This window comes from Idiotropiscis lumnitzeri, chromosome 14 (genome assembly GCF_059441095.1).
Source record: "Idiotropiscis lumnitzeri isolate Australia: NSW breed Sydney's pygmy pipehorse chromosome 14, RoL_Ilum_1.0, whole genome shotgun sequence".
Taxonomy (NCBI): domain Eukaryota; kingdom Metazoa; phylum Chordata; class Actinopteri; order Syngnathiformes; family Syngnathidae; genus Idiotropiscis; species Idiotropiscis lumnitzeri.
Genome location: NC_142404.1, coordinates 2576837 through 2599879, shown reverse-complemented (window position 1 = coordinate 2599879; position 23043 = coordinate 2576837). Strand labels below are relative to the sequence as shown.

Sequence of the window (23043 nt, the reverse complement as noted above, 5' to 3'; positions counted from 1 at the left end):
TGCTTAAAAAATGTCCCTTTATTTGTGGGGAAATGTGTTGTCGAAATAGGTCTTTGGTTTCAGATAAACTTGTTTCTTGTAGAAGAGAAAGTTTGGACGGTGTTGGCCCACAACAGCACTGCTTCAGTCCGAGTCCATGCCTCATCACTGCAGAGGCCTCACGTCATGGTGCTCGACTACGGCGCCTCGCCGGAACAACTGCACGCAATCGTGTCAAGGTCAGAGCACTGCCAACAAGAAGTGGTTTACAACTGCAAGAGGGCCCGTCTCTTCAACACAAAAGGTAAATTTTGTTTTGATAATCTGATTACAATGTATCATTTCTATCCTGATAGCCTGGTAGCAACCATCCATCTATCCATTATCTGAACCGCCTCTCCTCACGAGGGTCGTGGGGGGTGCTGAAGCCTATCCTAACTTTTGGCAGTATGTGGGGTACTCCCTGCCAGCCAATCGCAGGGTACACATAAACAAACAACCATCTGCGCTCACACTCATCCCTAGGGGCAATTTAGAATTTTCAATCAACCTGCCATGCATGTTTTTGGAAAATGGGAGGAAACCGGAGTACCCAGAGGAAACCCACGCAGGCACGGGGAGAACATGCAAACTCCTCACAGGGAGCCTGGAGAGAAGTCCAGAATCGAACCCTGCACCTCTGAACTGTGAGGCCATCGTGCTAACCAGTTGTTCACCGGGCCGCCCCAGTGTAGCATTTAACGCTCTGCATTACAATCCTAATCCAATCAGGTATGACTTTTACGAGGCCAATCAGGCAGCCGTTTGCTCAGGGATAGCATAAATCAAGCCTGTATTTCAGTGAAATCAAAACCTATTCTTCCTCGGTTTGATTGGGACAAGCTGTGACCCATGGAGCTAGATGCATGGTGACAGGATAGAAAGCTGTAGCTCCATAAACACGGTCGCTTAGTTGTTTGTTAAAGATCTTTTGCTTCAAAATCTCCAGTGGCGCGATTCCAAAATGTGTCTTTGTGTTTTGCTTGACTGAAACTTGAAGACACAAAGAACATTTGCGTGCCAGGTAAACACTCTCCCTGCGACAGCATCAAGCGACTTTATGGACGTTTATCGCGTTAATTTACAGGAAAGACAATCAACAACAGCTGTTGCAACCAGCCTGCCGGGTTTACAGATGCCTTCCTGTGCCAAGAACATCTGAGCTCACATCCAGGCAAACTCTGCTTGCCGAGTCGAGGAGGCTGGATTACGTGACCTCCTTCTGCCAGCTTTGCTGTCAGCCTCTGCTGTTCACTTAAGATGCAGATGTTGTTCAGACATCTGATGTCCGTGTTTCCGTGCTCAACTGTGGACGATTCGAGTAGCAGGTGTTCCTCGCCTCGTCTCGTCTGTAATGACTGACGTTCGGCAGTGGGGGCCATACTGTTGTCATTAAGACAACAGTGGAGAAGTAATTACCTTCCGGAATTCCGCCAACATCCTGCTGCTATATTTGGAGTTATTGTGCGAGTGCTGAGAGTCAAGCATTCACCCTAATGATATTGTGTGTCACAAGCAGATTTTTCTCCTACTTATTGAGCAAATCCCAAATTGCCCTTGTGCATATGAAAATATATTATTCTTCTACTTGTTTTTGTGGGGCTTAATAGCAGTTCCGTTTCTTAAAGGGACTATTTTGCCAGGATGGCCCATTTTTCACTCAAAAAGTCTCTAAGTAATTTTCAATCATGATAATGAAAATATCTGGCTTTTCCAATTTTTTTGGAAAGAAATAACTTAATAACTACTCTCGTTACACCTTGTTCTGCAATACGGAGCCCCTACCACACCCCACCCGCTCAATTATATGTGGGCATCAATGGAGAATCTTGACACAATTTATCCTTTAAAAATTATTTTATGTACATCAATTATAATGTCCAAAAAACGCTATCAATCAGCACCATGCCTACTTCAACTTCTGAACCTTATCACAGGGTGCACCCTTGATATAGTGCACGTAGTTTGGCTGATTAAGACGCTGAATTCCTGCTGGGAGGACACACACTTCACAGTGTTTCTTGGCCCGCCCTGGCCATGAGTACATGAAGCGCCAACCCAGAGGTTGCGATGTCTACCATACAATAATAATAATAATAATAATAATAATACAGCGTTGAATGCGGAGTTGCAGTAGCGTCTCTATTGCCGGTCAGCTCACCATTCGCAAGGCTGAGTTATGTCGGGGAATCTCAAAAATACCGTAGCTGAAAATCTGAAAACTATTATGAATTGTCACCAAACTCTATATGCAGACAGATCCCTCCTCATTTCTACTTCAACCTGTGAAAGGGTAAAAATGATCGGCACAGTATTTTGTATTTTGTGGAGGTGACATGCGTTTTCCTCATAGGAGCTCAGATTTAATGTCAATAAAATCCAAAATATTGTGCTGATTGCTTTTGAAGAGGACATGAGCACATATGCTCATTTGAATTGACGATTAGTCACATGTTTTGGACACTTCAGGCAACATGAAGTGTTTTTACAACTGCATGGCCTGTGATGACAGTTATCTGTGAGCCTCGTTAGCCGCAGCAAAAAAAGGAAGTCCGACGCCCTCGTATTGAGTCAGTGTCCACGGAAGGAGGGAGAAGGCGTTAAATGTAGTGCAGCAATTAAAGGACAAGTCAACCCCATAAAATGCACTAGTATATGCCTTCTAAACATGTGTCTAATAATATGTTTATAATATAATATGTGTCTTTAACGTGGCATTCTGATTCATATTGTGTTTGTGGAATATGAGTTAAGCAGTCCGTGTTTAGCCATCTCAGCCGGTGGCCATTTTGTCACTTTCTGTTGACTAAAAATGACAACACAGTTGCTTAGGGTAAGGTAACGACCAATCACAGCTCACCTGTTTTCTGAAGCGGAGCCATGATAGGCCGTTTGCTGATCCCTGAGCAACTGTGATGTCATTTTTAGTCAGCAAGTGGAAAAATGGCCGCCACCTGAGATGTACAAAAACGGTTGGATCTTACTGCTTAACTCATATTCCACAAATGCAACATTAATCAGAATGCCATGTTTGGACTAGTAGGCCCGCATCGAACATTTTCTTTTCAGGTTTGAAGCCATTGCTGCAAAGGGGAACATCTGGCCATCCTTGTTTAAAGTGAGACATTCTCTTCTTTCGGTGTGTTGCTACACCCAGTCTCGATGCATCTGTTAGGCATATTTGCTGAGCTCATTAAAGTCCAGCCATTTGCAGCTCTGCCAACCCCCTGAGTTCCAGCCATTTTAGAGTGATTAGACCTATTTTTGAAGGCCCACTGAATATTGTGTTCTATGGCTAATCGTGTTTCAGAAAAATAAAAACAGAGAAAATCAGGATTTTGTGAAAAGATGTATGATACTTCAAGTAAAACTTCAAGTCTGACACCTATCTTTTTTTGCTTTTGTGACTGCTCTAATATATAAACGGTACTTTTCTTCTTGAAATTAATTTTTGCAAAAGTCATTTTGATAGTAAAAATATATATCTATGATATATTTTCATGTGTCTAACTATTTGCCATTTTAACAATTGACAAAAATGTATGACCATTGTGCTATAAACAGGCATGTGTGTACGTGCATGTCAGAGTATGCTAACGTCTATCACAAGATGCATTTCTTTTTGGGGGTGGGGGGTAGCGGGATAGAAGCCTCATATTGTTGACACCCCACAACATAGTTATTTTTTGTTTTTTTTAACAAACCTAGTGATAAAAGCCAGTGTCAAAAATATTCATTCACTGAGATGGAGAATTGTCCAAGTCAGTATGACGCTTGCCAGAATTATATAAACGTCTGCTCCCTGCATGACCTTTATTATATAAAAAATAACCGAAATATTTTTACTTGTTGCAAAGTGAAGTCAACAAATCATATTTTCACATTTTCTTGCCCTGCCAACTGGAGGGATGGTTGTAATTCTGATGCTAAATCCACAACTTAATGTATTGAAATAAGTAAATTGCCCCAAAAATATATATTTTTTGCTGCTGTTGCAATCACACACTCATGACATTTTCTGCACTTCGGACGTGCATTTACATTAGTTTACACCAACCATTTGTTCCTTATTGCGACATCCTAGCTAGCTCTGCTAATTTCAATTTGTCAGTGGTGTGCATGACTATCTATAACTCCTCATTTACATAATTCATATGTACAGTAAACTCAATACTTGAGTTAACTCGTGGATTGCACTTAAAGGTCGGATTATAAAAAACGAGTTAACACAAGTTTGGGAACGAATGTATTCAAGATTCAAAATTGGTTTGAAAACAAGACATGGACAAAAAGCCAGGATATAATAATAAAATGCTGCTTGCATCCTTCAATGAGGTCGTCAGGATGGTGTGTCAATCAAACTGTCTCCACCTAATTTGTGGGCGTCCCAACATGTGCTGAAAGTTGTCACCAAAAAAAATAAAAAACTTCTTAATGTTTCACTTTTTTCACAACTGTATCCAAAGTCAAGGTCCGAAAAGCAATGATGCCGAGCTTGTGCTATTTAAGGTTTGCTTGGATATCTTATATCAAACAAAACATATCTTCCTGGGCACGGTATGCTATTAATTTTCCCTGTTTATTTTTTCCGAAGATCCCAAATTCAAGCGACAAGCGCAATTTCTCAGCCCAAGTAAGCAGCCAAACAAGTCGTTGTAATGTCATGCATACTACTTAAAGGAATACAATCAGAGAATTATTTTTCATCCTCAATTTGTGTATTGCTTTGGCATTTCGACCGGATGACCCTGAAAGCCCAAGCAATTTTTCATTTCCTATTACCTGCATTGATTTTCACTACCTGATTGAAAGGCATTTTGGATCCATTCATCTCACATTTGTTGCAAGTGGTGAGCATTTTTTTTTTGTGTGTGTGTGTGTGAGCAACAAAGCGAGCGCTGCAGTTACCACCAAAAGGTTGACATTTTAGCTGCAAATCCAACAGAACAACAAGCATGAAACTGTTTAGTTTGCAGTTTGTATTTTCAGGATTTTCTAAGCACCGACCACCCTGATTGTGTCGCGCTAAACACCATAGAGCTCTGCTTTCGGAGCTTGGAACAGCACTTGCTGAACAAAATCAAGCTTCTCATTCATTAATTTACCGTCTCACCAAGGTTATCGTGACATCTCGTACAGGAAGTATTGATTGTCGCCTTTTCTTATTTTCGGGGGTCTGATTAGTGCTTTTAAAATAAACTGCAAAGTAATCAGCCCAATCAAGGATGGCAGCTGATGCTAAAGACAATAAAGAATGTTTTATTTCCAACCTTGGTAGCGCAAACATTAGCTTGCGTGCTAATTTTGCTCTTGTCCACACTGCTATTCCTGTTGTCAGCTCTTTGCCGTTGGTTACAAAGGAACTTTTTCTCATTTTGGTCTTAATAAGGCATTAGACTGTTAGTCATAGGTCATTGCATCCTATTCCCACGTGATTTCAGAGACAATTGCCGGTGTCTGAGTCCCGCTGTGTGACTTAGACTAATATGACTTTTGTGGCCATACATAAATGCGCTGCCTAATGCGGCCCTAATGCATGCTGGATGGGCAGAGAGCACTGCAGCATGTGACACTTGATTATGTTTAGTGACAAGAGGCTTAATGGGCTTTTCCCTGCATACCGGCTTCATTTGCAATGCAGGCTTATTTGTGTGAGCGATGATTGAGGCCACCGTACTTAACCCCGCAGAGAAGGCGATGAAAGGTCATTTTCTTTTTTTTTTTTTCATGACATGCCTCTTGCTTCAGTTACATTCGCTGGGGTCTTATTAGGTATCGGTAGATGTGGCAGCGCCGACAGAAGCATTCTTTAAGTACAACCTTTGTCGTGATGACTTTAGATTTCAAGGCCCAGAATGCTAAGATGAAGCAGATTTTATTCTCAAAGCCTTGTAGCTGCATTTAAGTATCAATATTTTACGAGCAAATGAACCTAGTGAAGGACTTTAAACTTTAAAAGAGTTCCAGATCTCATAGCTTCTGTCCAAATGCATTGGTATAAACCCTGTGTGCATGCATGCTGAGCACTGCGTAGATGTTAAAAGCATCTTCAGTATTTGCTTCTCTAAATTTAAACCATGTGAAAAAGAAAAGAATATGAGATGGACAAAATATAAAAAATACAACTGAAGGTCACAGTAATTCAGTATTCACTTTGAGCATCCTCTCAGATGTTTGAGGCAACAAAAGTAAGGGTCACAGTGAAAATGGTGAAAAGAACGACAATTCCAATCAAGTGTAACGATACGCCAGATGGTGCCTGGATTCCGCAATGCTGATCTTTGGCCCGTTGCACAAATGTATAAGGTCGAAACCGCCGTTTCATTCTTGCATATGGAACAACTGGGTCGTGCTTGGGGATGTCTGCTGGGAAACGGTACACAACCCGGCTGCAGCTTAACAATGGATGTCCTTTGGCTCTTCAGTTCAGACATACAGTTGGCCATTAAACCAGCCATATTCCTCAGATTCTAAAGATAGGATAAGACAACCTTGATTAATAAAATTGCATCCAAGAGAAGACATTTGTACAAGATTGCACAAAATGGAAATCTCAACCATAAATCTTAACTGCTGTGTGTATCGTACAGCGTAGCGTCACAGTGGTAATTATGGTTAACAAAGATGAATGAAATACCTAAACCTAAAATTGAAAAAAATATTTAATTAACAAAAGGAGTAGTTAGGATAATGGATGCATGGAAATAAATAAAAATGGAGCGCCTTAAAAAATAAAAAGATAACTATCGGTAACTGAAAGTATATTTTACGTTTATTAAGCCAACTCAAATTTATTAAATTAAATGCCCTTTGTTTGTGTGTTTTTCATTTAGTTTCATACATGTCATTTCAGGGTTGATTTTAAATGTATTTATTTGTGGATTACTGTACGGAAGAAGGAAGGTCAACCAGTCGTTTGAGAATTGTAGTTAATTACAAAATCATTATGACCTTTAACGTACACTGTATTGTGAATGTATCATCAAAGGGTTAATGTTCGGAGATATTTTCAATACACTGCACAAATCAACCCAATCTTTCTTGGAGCAGCGATAGTGGTAACCCGTTGCTTATGTGCTTCAGTTATTCATGAATTTCGCCAGTATCCCACCCAAATAGCCAAGCGTCATTCATTGTATTTGCCGTGTATCAATGTATAGATTCTAGAAGTTTTGTTTTGAATGATCAGAGTGTTCTTGAGGCTGGAAAAGGTTTGGCACAAATTCAAGATTTTTGCCTTTAGCATACTTTGTATCATTCTTCTCATCATGCCATATGTTGTTTTAAAACGATGACCACCTGAATTCGTAGACAAGCAATTAATTAAATGGTCTTTTTCCCACAACATGTCCTCTTCCGAGCTGGAAAACCATGCAATTAATGCTGCACTTTGCCCGAGTACGAGCTGACTCTCCTTGACCGATTCAGTCACTGTTGATGGTAGTCTTGGCAAGAGCTGTTCAAGGCTTAATGGGGAGGCTTAATTTGCAAAATGTATGCCCAGTTTTAGAGGCCATGGCAAGGACAAACAGTTGGCATGTGTTCATGTGTCGATTGTTGAAAGGCTGTAGAATTCTCTGGTTGCACTACTTGTCATGACTGTTAGATTTTTCCCTAGAACGAAATGATCATTGCTATTGTACTCTTGTCAATGGGCCTGTCAGGTGGTTCACGCATCGGATGAATTCTTGGCATGTATCCATGTGTTGATGATTCTTGCCACCTTGATATAAATGTCAATTTTTTTTAAGTACTAGACAATCTGACTGACTGGTACATAATTGTAGATGGCAGTCCAATGTCCTGGTGGCTGGACCGACGTGGCGAGAGGCGAAGCTATTGGGGAGGCTTTCTGCCGGGAATCCAGCAGTGCTCCTGCAGCCTGGAGGAGAACTGTGTGGACATGAACTACTTCTGCAATTGTGACGCAGACGCAGACATATGGTATGTTACCAAGAACTCTGTGCCTCGCAGTAATCTTGAGAATTTCATTTCATTCACCTTCATTTTGTGATGTTTTTCGGAAAAAATGTCAGTTAATGATTCTCATACGCATGCTAAGCATAGTTCGATATTAAAGCTGCAATCTATCCAATGTCGTCCATTTTGAAGATACACATAATGAAAACTATTTGAAATTTTGCAAGGAGCGATAAACCTTCATTTGAATTTTGCCGTATTAAACGCTTGAAGTGCTTTTGCATTTTGTGCGTTAATCCACTCCAAACTCCAAATCCAGCCTGGATTCAGCTCTGTTTGCATATTTCCAAAGGCGCTTGTCTCCCTCGTGATGAATTGCTTTAATGTCTTTAGTCTGCTTTCTGCACTAATGCAGAAGAATGGGAGCCTTTATCTCAATTCCCGTCGAGGCGTCCGGGCCCTGAGGGACACCCCCACCCCCCTTTTGTGTTTGCTTATTCACTCATTTGTTCGATGTCTGTCACAGGGCCAACGACACAGGCGTCCTCTCCTACAAAGACCACCTACCAGTGAGCCAGATAGTGATCGGAGATATCGGCAGAGCCGGCTCGCAGGCCATCTACCACATTGGTTCTCTGCGTTGTTATGGAGACAGTAGGTGATCACTCATATTGGATGAACGCCTTGACCACAGGCAGGAAAATAACTCTCTGGCAAATTGAATTAGTCACAAGTTAGAGACTGTAGAATTTACCAACTCATTTGTTCTGATATCTATCACGGTAGCTGACTCTGTTTTGACTGTAATGCCACAGGCTTCTCTTATGTGGTGCAGTTCCATGTGTGGAAAACCATACGAGAAATCAATATATTTGAGAATAAAGTCAAAACAGTGAGAGAAAAGACTTTTTCTTGTAACATTACAAGAAGCAATAGCCTTACATTATGGTAAAATTCTGACTTTTCTCCAATAAATACTATAAATACATCATTATTAGTGCATGTTCACAAGAAATAAAAATGTATTATCTTATTGTGACGTTTTGCTAAAAACATATTCTGCTGGTAGTTTTTCTCCTGGAAAAAAGGGACTTCATGGGCATCCTTTTATATCTGTCTTACTTTATTTTATTTTTTTTTCTAAAAAATATTCATAATATCTTAACTATTTTTTAAAACAAATACAACTTCATTCTTGTTATAGAAGGGTTTTCTTGAAAGTATGACGTAAGTACGACTGAAAAAAAACGACGGTGCCAACATGTTTCACTTCAAATATTATACATATCATTTAATCATTAAATATATTGTCATTTCAATTCAATTCATTTTCAAAGTCAACTGTCTTTCGGAAATATTAATTCATTCTTGTACTAATGCAACATTTTGGTAAAAATAGGACTTTAGTATGGTATTATAAAATTATTATTCTTGTAACATTTTCTGAAAAAATTGTTTCGTTAATGTTCAGATTTTCCTTCCCAGAAGAAATATGATAAGACTGTTAAAATAATATTTTGAAAGAATTTTTCTTTGCTCAACAAAACTTCACTCTCTCAATTTTACCTCTTAATCCCTGTCCCATTTTGACGATTGTAATTTCTTTCATTGAATTACGGCTCAAGTAGTCTTTAATACTTCTTAGTTCATTGTCCTACACAGTGAGTGCTCATTCTATACTCATCCTTCTTCATCCATACTTGATTACGTATAGCAATACATTTACTTCTGTCTGTTTCTCCTTCAGGGTCCATGTGGAATGCAGCCACCTTCTACCAAGAGTCGTCGTACCTCTATTTTCCCACCTCACCCGCCGAGCCTGCCTCAGACATCTCCTTCTACTTCAAAACAAGCGCTCCCTCAGGAGTTTTTGTGGAGAGCCTGGGCCTCAAAGACTTTGTCAGAGTGGAGCTCAGCAGTGAGTCAACAGTCATATGCATCACAGTATTCTTATATTATATGCTATTTTGACACTCAGGCTTGATTATTGTTTTTTTTTTTATGCCTTATAATTAGAAAATATGCGCAATTCAAATTAAGTTACAATTATTGTGATTATTGCTATTTTACTGTTATTTTTAATGTAATCAAATCAAAGAAACACATTATTGATATATATATATATATATATATATATATATATATATATATATATATATACACGTGTGTGTGTGTGGGGGTGTGTGTGCGTGGGGGTGGTGGGGGTGGGTGTGTGTGTGCATGGCCGTGTTTTCTATAAATATGTAATATACCTCAGCTGTATGGGGGAAAATAGTTGAAAGTGTTTGAATTTGACCTCGATGAAGGCATACAAAGCCTGCACACGTTAGAATATTAGAAGCCTCCTTTGAGGGTAATGCAATCTACTTTGAAAATGTATGTAAATAATGAAAGAATGCACTCGGGGCTTTGTGAAGCTTGTACTTATCTGGCAGCATGACGAGTGCACAGAGCATTTCTATTCAAAAGCAAGTGCAGCCGTGGATTGTTTGTTGTAGTAGAGGTGGTGGTGTTATTTACTGTTGATTACAGGGGAGCTTTGTCGACAAACCAGAGTCGGGGGGGATTGTGCCGTTGTTTGTGTCGAGGGGCGAATACACACCCGAATTGTGTTCATCCTCTTACGTGTGTTTCTTTGTGGCCAATCAGCTCCGTCCATGGTGTCATTTTCCTTTGATGTCGGAAGCGGTGCGGTGGTCCTGTCCATCAAGTCGCACATGCCGCTGAATGACCGGCAGTGGCACTACATAAGGGCTGAGCACAATGTCAAGGAGGCGTCGCTGCTGGTTGACCAGCTTCCTGCACGCTTCCTGTCAGCTCCCGCGGACCGTCAGCTGCCCTTAAAGCTAAGCACCCAGCTTTTTGTAGGTAAGCACACCTTCTTTAACAAAACTGACTCTCGAATATTCCAGCATAATGCTTTTTACTTTTTCACTTGATTGTTAAGTGAAGTTGTCCCCATGAGGCCTGTGTGTATGCTGATGAATCCCCCCACATTAAATTGAGTAGCACAATTCAGTGGCTTAGTCAATTAGTGAGACTCGCAGGGAGAATCAAGGAGCAGCAGCTTTGCCCAAACGCAGTGAATATCTCCTACTTCAATTGTAGCTTGGAAGGAGTCACAGAGTCTCCAAAAGTCTTCAAAAACAACAGGAGTAGTTGCTAGATTTGCTGCTAGTCGCTTGTTGCCGCTTGTTGAATCAGAACAATGGGAAATTTGACGTACCTGAAACACACGCACACAGTCTATGTCCTCAACTGAGGCCTCCTATGGCAGTCATTGTTAAATTGCTACCTATTTTTGTTGAACCAAGCAATTTAAAAAAATTTTTTTTTTTTAATGATACATTCTATATTATTGAGTCAAATTGCAAAATAAAAGAACATAACAAATAAATTGTAATTTTGCTTAGTTTTTTATTTTTATATGACTTGATTTTCTTTTTAATAAATAATACAAGCATTTATTTTCATTTTACAAAGTCAACGGACTATTCTACAACAAACTATTTGGGGTGAGTCTGACAACTTATGGAAGCGTGGAACTGCCAATATGGAGTAAACATTTTTGACTGGGCGATGTCGATTGAACGTAGTGCAAAGTCATTTGAATGCGTTAAGTAGTTCAAACGTATTCGGTAAAGTTGTTCGAACATCTTGGTAAAATGTAGGCTAAATGCTAAAAACAGCACGATTCTCATCATGGCCATGTATTTTTTCCCACAATGTCACGGTGTATTGACTTGCAACTCAATTCCTTGTGGCACTATGAGAAATTATGCCTTTTCAAAATTTAGCATACATTTTACTAATACGTTCGAGCAACTTTGCCAAATACAATCAAATAACTTTACCAATACATTGGAACAATTTTGAAGAACATGGAACAGCTTTACCAACGACATAGCTCTGTCAAAAATGTTTACCGCAGACCGGCACTTCCATGCTTCCGTAATGACTAATAAAAAATAAAATGTAAAAACTGTACCAGTTAAAAACTGCCCCCACTTCATTCATATTAGACACAGCCTGACGCACCGGATATTTGGTCACAAAAAGTAGATTTTGCCCAGCATAAAAATGAGGGGATGCCATATTTATATCTGCAAAGTGCAAGAATATAAAAAAAGAAAGAAAACAACAACCATTAGCTCAGTTAGACTATATTCTTTGCGTTAGACTTGCGCAAGACTTGCGCTAAGCACGAAAATAGTACCTCCGTTGTCCACTCGCTGGTAACGTGTGCCTCAAGTCTTTTGCTGCTGCTCAATTAGTTAGCATAGCGTTAGCTGTCATTCCACGTATGAACAAATCAAGGCTTGGCCATATCCCTGAGTTCTAGGTTCTACCAACTTTCTTTCTTTATTTTTTTTAAATATACTTAGTATTCTTTATAAGTACAATATAACTGCATGAACCCAAATATTCTGTATATGCGATCTACTTAATGGGCAGCCCTGCTCTAGATGCTTGTTTGAGATTCTGTTGGGTCTTTGTCATAGTGAGAAGTAGATTGATTTGGAATTATCCAGTCAGTCCAAGACGAGAGAGATAATGAGGTAGCATTTCAAATAAATTCATAAATTGATCCATTCTCTTACAGTTAATTATGAATCCACAACAACCTTAAAATGAAGCAAATCAAGCAGTTAATTCCTCATGACGTGGCTAAATTGCTGTCGTTGCAGGCGGAACAACTTCGCTGCAGCGGGGCTTCTTGGGCTGCATGAGGAGCTTGATGTTGAATGGGCGGAGTTTGGATCTGGAAGAGCGGGCCAAGGGGACGCCAGGCGTGAGCGCCGGGTGCCCCGGGTACTGCAGTGGCTCGAGCAGCCTGTGCCATAACAGGGGCCGTTGTATTGAGAAAAGCAACGGCTACGCGTGTGACTGCTCCCAGTCGGCCTATGCCGGGATCTCATGTAACCAAGGTAACACTCCATGCAGTATTATGCTTAGAGATATCAATATTGCAGTATTCCATGATGTCTGTTACAATAAAAAATGCATATTCCAGCAACTGATAGCAATATTGTTGCATGGGTCTCATAAAAAACAAATATGGCCCTCTATAACCTTTCCCACGTTCATTCTTGAATATCATTGCCCTATATAAGTTCATTTATATATATATATATATATATATATATATATATATATATATATATATATATATATATATATATATATATATATATATATAAATAATAAAATTAACTGAAAACAAATAGAAAATGTGAATAAAGTTGTTACTTTCGAATGAAAGGGGAAAAAACACATTTATAGTAAGACCGAACAGTATAACCTGTATTTTCTGTATTGTATGTGAATCGATAATCACGCCCATGTTTTGTCAGTACTGCATGTCGTCACTGTCCACTGAAAAACACCCATCGACTTATTTTCTCTACCGTCCTCATTAAGATTGCCAGTCAGCCCAGTTTATCCCAGCGGACTTCAAGTTAGAGGCAGGTTGCACAGAGACTTGTTGTGGCTGCCAAGTGTTCTGGTTTGGCCATTTGCTGCGGGCAGATCCCATCTGTTACACCATTGCACAGAGGTCGAAAATGTTCCGGAGAGGACAAGACGACATGCGCACTAGATTAACATGGAGTTTGCAAGTACAAGGCTTGTGATTGGCTGACATAAGAGTTGGCATCTACAAACTAATCACAATAGCGTTTGTCGATGTCTTATAATGCTTCCGTGTACAAACAGCAGCCACTTCTCTTTAAGTCCCTGATCATCGCTTCCATGGTGGCGAATAAGCGACACTGCTCACAATTATCAATAATTGATTAATCAAAAGGAGCAGGAGGAGTTATTTATAAGGGAAGGCATGCTAAGGCTAAGCTATGCAAAACCGGAGCTACGCTTTTGTTAAATGCAGTCACAAAACACCGGATGAAATGAATGCTGTTACAGTGTGGAGATGAAGGCAACTGATGTCTCTTTACACTCCACAGCGGAACTAACAGTTTTCAAAGCAAGCAGCAAGCTACTCCCTTTAAACCCAGTCTCTGAACCTAAACACAACGTACCAACTTTCATCAAATTATATTGGTTGTGCATTGCAAAGAGTGCATATTGTTGTGATGCAATGGGAAATAAGCAATTCAAACTTTTGTAAGTACAGTGTTCCCTTGCCACTTCTCGCGTCACATTTTGCAACTTCACAGGTTTTTTCGAAAATATTCATAAAAAAAGAAAGCAAAAGAAAAAAATACAGTTGACTCTGAGGCTTAGCAAAATATAAGGCACATCATTGCTTCCCGGCATGAGCTCAACCAATGAGAGCATGAGTGGATTCATACTGCCAGCTGATTGGCTGCGACGACCCAGCAACTTCACTTGTTCTATCTCACCTGTGTTGTCCACGATAATGAACGGCAGTTTTGAACAATATTCTGTTCGAAAATTCAATCTTATTCAAAAGTGCCGTTCAGTTAGTCAGGCCGGATGAGCGGACAATGAACAGCTGTGTTCAGAAGCTGTGAGCAGAGCGCCCAGCCATCCGGCTCACTCAGCAAGACAAGGACGACAAAACATCAGCAAAAAAATTTTAAAATGTTTGTTAAAGTTTGTCTTGAAAAAACTTACCTTGCATTTTATCTAAAGGTTTTTTGATGTTATTGTGCAAAGCAAAAGTTAAGCAATTATTATTTTGGAAGTTTTTAAAAGTGTATTAATCTACCAGGATTTTACCTTTAGTTAAAATGCAGCGTGCAGTGGCTTGTTGGGTGGCTGAGCGGAATTTTAGGATAAACAATTAAACCTTAATAGTTATTAGCCATAGTTCCATCATAATCATCCGCAGCTGGGCTTGTAGATCATTTTCCTCACATAGCCTGCAGCTCGCTCGGTATTTATTCTTCATTTAGCATTTTAAAATTTTAATTTTTTGTCCAACAAGTATTATAGATGGTTGGGAACCATCCTTCAGTGGAGGATTGTTGTTTCTCAACGTGATTGAGGCATAAATCCCCCAAAATTAAAAATGAAAAATAATGATAATGGAAAAAAAGTCAAGCTCACCTTTCGCGGGGCATTCTCCAACCTATTAACCGCGATGAACGAGGGATTACCGTACTGTGACGATAAAAGCAACATAAAATATTGAAATATATATTTTAGATCAAAGGAAAAATTTGCAAGAAGACAAGAATACTGACAAAATAGATATGGTAATGTATCATGGATGCTGTTCTCCACCGCAGTTGTGTCCATTTTTGCTTCTTCATATTGGTTAAATATTTTGTTGTTGTTTTAAATACCGTGATCATAATTTCATTAAGTAATAACCTCCACTTGTGTTGGAGAGGTTACTCTATGACTTCATGACGACGGTATTAAAAAATATTAAGCACTTGTTTTTAATATAGCGATGTTCTGTGTTTCTCAATTACCTTTGGCTCGATGGGACTCTCAGCTAGTCTATCGAGCATGTTGGGGGAACAATGAACTTTTCATATTGCTCTTAAGTGACTGACGTCATGCATTTAAAATTTGAATTCATTCGTTTGTTTGTGACTGTTAAACAAAACTAGCACTGAGTAAATATGTATCCTGCGTCTCATGTTATGCGCTTGCTACCAAGTCACTCTAGATCAGTGATTCTCAAATAGTGGGGCATACCCCGATGCTGAGGGGGGCGCGTGGGACCCTGGGGAACATGTTTTTTTGCATGGTTTGGACAACGCGAGTTTGAGCTCGTCAAAGCTTTTTGTGCCTCTAGTTCGCGCAGTACTGTTTTTTTTTTTTTTAAAAAAAGTGTCGCCCTGTCACGCAGTACTGATTTAAAAAAAAAAGAGTCGCCCTGTCACGCAGTACTGATTAAAAAAAAGCGTCGCCCTGTCACTCGTTTACCCGGAAATGATTTCTTTCGCCGCTCCTTAAATGCCCCGCGCCACGCTATCTTGCGCCGCAACAGAACGGACTTTATTTGAACTATATGGAAGTCCGTGCACAGCAGAAGCAACAAGCTACGTGATGGGAAATAAACGACTCCACAAACAAGTAGCGTTCTAAACGAGGAGCCGAGCAAGGAGGCGCTAAGCGTGCTAATCGCTAAAATGAATTGTTTCGATGGACGCTCGACTTTTTGGCTACGTGAGCAATTTAGCAGACGCTCTCAAGCTGGAACACGGAAATGGCTGACGTCATCACAACGAAGAGGTTCGACGTCAAACGTATTGTAAACATAAAAAGACTGTATAGTAAACATATTAAAACAGTTGCTTTATGTTATTTATATAGAATTTTTGTTTAAAATCCCTCTGGCTATTTTTGTCTTTTCTATATTATGTATGTATTAATAACTGCTTGGTTTTTTCATGTTAATAAAATTAAAGAAAAAAGCGTATAATAAATATTTATCATCTCATCAATATTTGCACCACAGAGTACGGAGTTTCGAGATCCTCACAATAGTCATGCTCAAAATGATATATTTTTTTAATCAATTTAGCTTTGTTAAGGGATATTATATTGACAATCTAACATTAATATACAAAAAACATGTACATTAGTACAAAATGTAAAACAAATGTGGTGGGGGGGCGCAAATTGTTTTCTTCTTGGTAGGGGGGCCGTGACAGGAAATAATTGAGAACCACTGCTCTAGATGATACTGTTAGACAAAGGCATGGACTCCCACTGTAACCTTATTAACCTAAAATGTTTCATGACTAATTAGCATATTCAATCAGTTAACCCTAAATTAGGGATCCATGTAATATAAATACACTTCTTTCATAAAGCGGCCGTTCAGATCACAGCTAGGAATAATAATCCTCTTTCTGGAGACTAAGTGGTGACAAGCCAAATGTGTAAACAACATTTACACCCACTTATTACTGAAATGATATCAATAAGGTTCAGCTGTCACCTTGACGACGCATTACGCGTCATATTTGTGTCCTCTCTTGCCACCGTCCTCTGCAAGGATTAAGGCAAGCTTCTTATTTCTCTGGAAGGCAGAGTCCAATCATTTGTTCCCCTTTTTCCCTGCAGTGTGGAGATTCTCTCAGCCATGTTCTTTTTTTTTTTTTTTTTTTAAACGGCCCTGTTGGGCTCCATTTATTTTATCTACCACGACCCGCTTCTTTTATCTTGCCGATTCGGTCGGTAGGTTCGCCTAAACGACTTACCGTTTCGGATCATTGACTTTTTTAGCCCCCCCCTCATCCCTTGCAGGAGAAGACTCTTGAGAGAGGCACATGTTTGCTTTCTTGTGACCACATTGTACCAGGGACTATTTCTGCTATAAACATCCTGATGGCACTCTATCAGATTTGGGCTACAGACTGCTGCAAGGCAAGGAGAAGTTCAGAAAAAGACTGTTGAAAAAGAGTAAACAATTGTTCCTTCAGGGGAAACCACATTATTATCTGTCCCGCAACTATAGCATGAAAATCAACCACGAATCTAATCACTAATTAACAGTAAACTGGAGTCTATCCCATCTGACTTCGTGCAAGAGATGAGGTACATCTTAGTCCGGTCACCAGTCAGTCATTGGGCACAAACACTACAGTGGTGTACTGTGAATCCTTGTTTACTGCGGGGACACGTTCCACATCCACCCACACTAGTTAACAATCTGAGATACAGAGAGGCCATATAAAAAAATGTTTTTAAAGTTCCCATCATGATACCACACCTGTTTTTTTGTTTTATATAATCCTTATTATCTATCAGATTTTCAAGATAATTTGGGTTGGAAATGCCCAGTGTGCTATTTTTTTAAGATATTATAATGGTTTCAATTTTCCTGGCAGATAAGGATTTCGCAATAAAATTCAATATGTAAATAAGCTTTGCTCTAATTGCTAGTGCATTATATCTTGGCGCATTCTCGCATTTTGATCCTTTGGTCTCGTCCCTTATTATGATTGAGAAGCAGAATTCGCAAGCATTGAATTATTTGCCAACTAAATTCTCTTCCCTTTCTACCATTTTAACATGTCTTTCAAAAGGTGGTGACGACACAGGAACAACAAAGCCTTTGTTTATGTTATCGTAGCCATTGTCTGCTGCAACCCAGAACATAAAGCGGTTCCCAAGACCTATCGGGAACATGAGCTGAGTTTACTTCGTCGTGAGAAAGGGCTAGTCTATCCCAGGGATGCTGTGAGGGAAACAGAACGTCCGGAAAAAGGTCAGGACTCTTTCAAGCGCAGACACAGAAAATGTATTTAACAAATATATTTATTTTACAAAAACAATATAATTAATACGCGAGACCTGCAAAGTGCAACAAAGGACGCTGGTGGAAAAACACCAGGAAAATAACGACGGGAACGAAAAACGCTTGCAAACGGCAAGGAACAAAATTGAAACGGAAATCGCTTGCCGCTGAAGGACAGGGAAAGCCAATTTACGAACAAGCACAACCGAGATAATCAATAAACAAGAAAAAACACTTACGAATGAATATGGACCTAAATCACGGAAAGCAACAACGAGACGTCTAACAATTCACACCTTGGGATCATGAGCAAGGGGAATCTTCCGACACTGAGTTGTCGGCATGAAGTCCTTAAATAGTCCCGCAATCAAGAGCATGACGAGTGACAGGTGCGTAGCTGGTGGGCGCATCTCTCCAGCCATGACGACATGACCCGGAATGAAGCGCAAACACAAACATGACAGGACAAAAAGGGACCATGACTAAATACTAAATTACCGAACCTATTTGATCTACCTACTTTATTTATTCAAAAATATACTCAGAATTGTTTATATGTACAATACTGTATATGTTGGTGTAGCTTACATAAGCACATGAACCCTATATATGCGCTTTGAGCATTGCAACAAGTGTAGAACTAGCTGCCTCTATGTCAGTCAAGTGACAAATTTCACAACGGCTGATAGGCAGCAGTCTATTTTTTTTTATTTTTAAACACATTCACTGCCCTTGACAGTCAGCTATATCATCAATGGCATAAAACTGGGAGGGCTGCCAGACTAGCTGGCGGTGTACGAACTTGAGTAATGTTTACAAAGTCATCCTTCACAAAAATGTGCCCCAACACAGCTCACTTCTGGTTCCAAAATGGTAAGGAATTTCTACAAAAATGAAGTGAAGACATTTATTCCTGAACTCTTCTGAGGTTTTACGGGGACAAATCAAGTTATTGCTGTGTACATTGACGCTAGGCTGTTTTCTGGAGTTGAGTGGGCATGTAGCAACCACAAAGTGGGCAGGTGCTAGAAGGCCAATCTACATTTCAACAATATCTAGATCTGATCAGCTTGTTTAGGTTTCATTCATCGGCTATTACACACAGTAAAATCTAATAACCATTTCAGGTCAGATTCATTTTGAACTGTTATAGACAGAACTGTACAAAAAATATTTTACATACAAATGACATACACTTATTATGACACATTTGTAAGTGTTTGTTACTACCAATGTTCTCACTCGCACTTGAACAGTTCTCCAAATTAGACGCAAAGTGCAAGCTTTATTTATCATTTAGCTTTAATCTTTAAGTCATTTATTTGTCACTCCTAGTTTAACATTACTGTAAAACTAACACACTGACTGACACAGAAAACACAAGACAATAAAACTCAGTATATTTAAACCAAAGCTTTCAATCAAACCAAGTTATTTCATCGAAAATTGTATGTTAACTTAATGCTGACGCATAATGCAAAACGCCATGGACGGCCTAACAAAAGTTAGCATGGATATTATAATTCTAAGGGATGGCCGAGTGGTCTAAGGCGCCGCGTTCAGGACCCAGTCTCCCCAGGAGGCCTGGGTTCGAATCTCGAATTTCCCCATTGTGGGACTAATAAAGGGCAAATTATTATTATTATTATTATTAAACATTCAAACAAATGCTACTTTAACACATAGAGTGCTGCAACACATACTGTGTTTCCTTTCTTTTGAACCTGTCCATGCTGTGACACGACATCAAGTGGCACGCACCCAAAAAGAAAAAATAGATAAATAAAAGGACATCTCGTGAAACTGTGTTTACGTTAGTAAATCTGGTCTGCCTGTTGGGGCCTCACATATCGAGGTAAAAATATTTTTGGGGATATGAGGCAACGTTCCTCGATGACGTCACTTCATTACCGCACGTAATAAATGCCCTGTCTGTGTGGCTGAATTACAACGATCACCACAAATGTCACTTTATGCTTCATGTTTCAAGTAGATGTAGTGGTACACTCGCCTGAGTTTTGTGCGGGGAGCGTGGGTTCAGTTTCCACTCAGTGACGGTGTCTATGTTTGCCCTGTGACTGGCTGGCGACCAGTTCAGGGTGTAGTGCGCCTTTCGCCCGGAGTCAGCTGGGATAGGCTCCAGCACCCTCCCGCGACCTTGTACAGGATAAGCGTTGTGGATGATGACATGACATGACATTAAATTAAACTCAAATGTAAAGACAACAACTGTTACTCGAAACAACTTTGCTTATTGACGTACCATATATTAGTCTCCGGCCTGCACATAGTGCATTTTGAGCTTTTGATGACATGGAGGTTGCATGGTGCGGATGAGTGTTCATACTTCAGACGCATTGTATACCTATTAAATTTAAATCCACGTTTATGAAAGAATTCCGGGTTAGATTTAAAAAATAGAATATAAATTGTGCTGTTTGGTCCGGATGAAAAACATATATGGGTTGCATATGGTCAAAAAAAATCATAATTGAGTTGAAGTATGAACATTGCCTTAATTAGCCTGCATTTCTTCCAGTAGACCTCAATGCAACTTGTTACAGCACAATGTTGTCTTCAAGGCACGCAACACATTGTGCATGTATACTCTAAAAATCCATTAAATCAAGTCTAAAATTTTCGTTGGAAGGTATATCCAGAAAAAATTGACATTGAAACCCCAAATCTCAAAGTTGTGAGGTACACATTCTAACCACGACAACAATGCGTTTACTGCTGATGTAGTGTGTAGCATTTTTATTTTTTTTTCATCCCAACTCATAAGTGAATGGTGGCTCTTTTGCTTGTCATTCAAGTTCTCCTTTTTGTCAAACGCAAACTAAAACGCATCACACTAGTCACAATATTCATGTCATTATATCATTTTTCCTTCTCACCACCATTGTCCTTTCAGAATTATGTTGCAAGACAGGGCAGACAGAGTCAATCCTTTGACGTTGGCTAAAATGAGGTCTTGGTAGCACTGTGCCATTTCTCATTACAGCAGTGGCTCTTTCAAAGGCTCCACTTGGATGCCATCGCTGCTTCCACATTTTGGATTATTATATATTCAGGATACATAATTCTAGTTGATTCTTTCTTGAGTTACACTCGTTGACATGTTACCTTATTTCAAACAGCGTAAGATCTTTAAATGCACGACACGTCTTTCTGAAACGAATGTCTTAGTCCACTCACCCAGCCTAGAGAGAAAATGTGGCACCCAAGCCCATGATGTCTGTATGTAGAAAGAAAGAAGCCATGTGGCGTGGTGGGAGGATGATATAAATCAAGCGTGACTTCACAGCGTGACGACAATTGCTCGATTCTCATTTGCAGCCGCTGTTGTTGACGGCAAACAAATTGTTTTCTGGAGGATCGCATTGGGTACCAAAGAACGTTGTGTGCTCATGGCGAGAACATTTCACATTGAGATCATACGATGTACTCTTACATTTAATGTCAAATACGTATGAGACTTCAATCGGGTCATTAATGATGATTCTTGTTTTTACACCCAATGAAGTAGGGTTGAAGTTCAATATTTGAACCAGCAAGGAGTACAAACAAAATAAATGGAAATCAAAGGATTTATTATTGCGCATAAAGTAGGCAGAAGTCTTTCCAGTGTTTAATTAGGTTTCTTTTTCGGTGAAAATATGTACGTTATGTTCATTCAGTATTTCAAGAAAAGAGCCTAAATCATCTACAATGTTTACAAAGACCATCTTTGGAGAGATCAATTGGTCGGTTTTTCTTCCATGTTTACAACATTACGTTTATTGAATTGGTTTTTACTGTTTGTGGAAACTCTAAATTACTTGAAAAATACATTTTCTTCAAAGATAATGTAAACGCCAACATATACACATGAAGATTCTCGTGTTTTAAGTGTCCAAAAACAAGTTGGATACGTTGAAAAACCTAAGTTATCTATTTCCAGAAACATGAACTCATGTTCATTAAATTGCCTTCACAATTTATTTTTCAAAATGTAATAAAAACATGTCTATCATGATGGAGGAGTTTGGGTGTCCCGGTGTCCATTGGAGCGAAACAGTATGGGCTTTTTTCCTCTTGTAGGGTCACTCAGGGTACACAGGTTATAGATAAGGGATCAGACAAAGCACAGCTCTGAACCACCCAAGAAGAACAACATCATTGGATGACGGTTTCCCTTGCCCAGACGCTGATCTTATGGCCCCCCTCTGGAGCTGGGCCTTGAGGTGCGACTCGATGAGGTGCGCCCTCCAGGCCAGCCCAAAGAGACAACGTCGGTACCTCTATTAATGGTCTTACCATTGGGACTTTAGCGATCCAATCCCTGGCTACAGAAGCTAGCTCTAGAGACATGGAATATCAGTACTCTGGCAAGGAAGTGACCTGAAGTGCAAGTTGGAGAGGTTCCAACTAGATATAATTACCCTGACGCATAGCTTGGGCTCTAGACCCAGTTTTCTTAATGTCAGGTTTAAATGCCCTGACGCCTTTTGGGAGAGCTTACTGAAATAACTTACTAAAGGTATCGGCCGAAATAAAAAGATGGCTGAGAGGCCAGAAGGAACCAGACATGGTGTTCATTTCCACCGTCCGGCAGGGAGGGAGAGGGACAGAGAGAGAGAGAGCAGGCAGCTCGCCCGCTCACAGCCACTCCGTGCGACTCCCCCTCTTTCCCCACCCCACCGGCTCTGCTTTTATTAGAGCTTGACTCAAGAATCTCCAGGAGACAAGAAATTAAAATACAATGAAGGTCTGTTTAGCCTAAACTAATCACCAGAAGACAGGAGAGTAACTGACAATGGTGGTCTGTTTTAGACTAAACTAATCACCAGAAGACAGGAGATTAACTGACAATGCATGTCCGATTAGACTAAAACGTGTGCAATCATTAATGATACAAGTAGTGTATAAAAACATAA

General features: G+C 39.8%; 1 protein-coding gene across 2 annotated transcripts in view; it reads left to right on the top strand.

Annotated features, from left to right (window-relative positions):
• Positions 1-23043, top strand: part of LOC148323134 (contactin-associated protein-like 5) — a 168410-nt gene that overhangs the window by 122654 nt on the left and 22713 nt on the right. For both annotated transcript variants that reach the window (XM_088314685.1, XM_088314686.1), the window contains 6 exons: positions 83-283; positions 7806-7962; positions 8465-8592; positions 9686-9856; positions 10588-10806; positions 12627-12866. In XM_088314685.1, the coding sequence (XP_088170811.1) occupies positions 83-283; positions 7806-7962; positions 8465-8592; positions 9686-9856; positions 10588-10806; positions 12627-12866 (1116 nt within the window). The remainder of the gene's footprint in view (positions 1-82; positions 284-7805; positions 7963-8464; positions 8593-9685; positions 9857-10587; positions 10807-12626; positions 12867-23043) is intronic.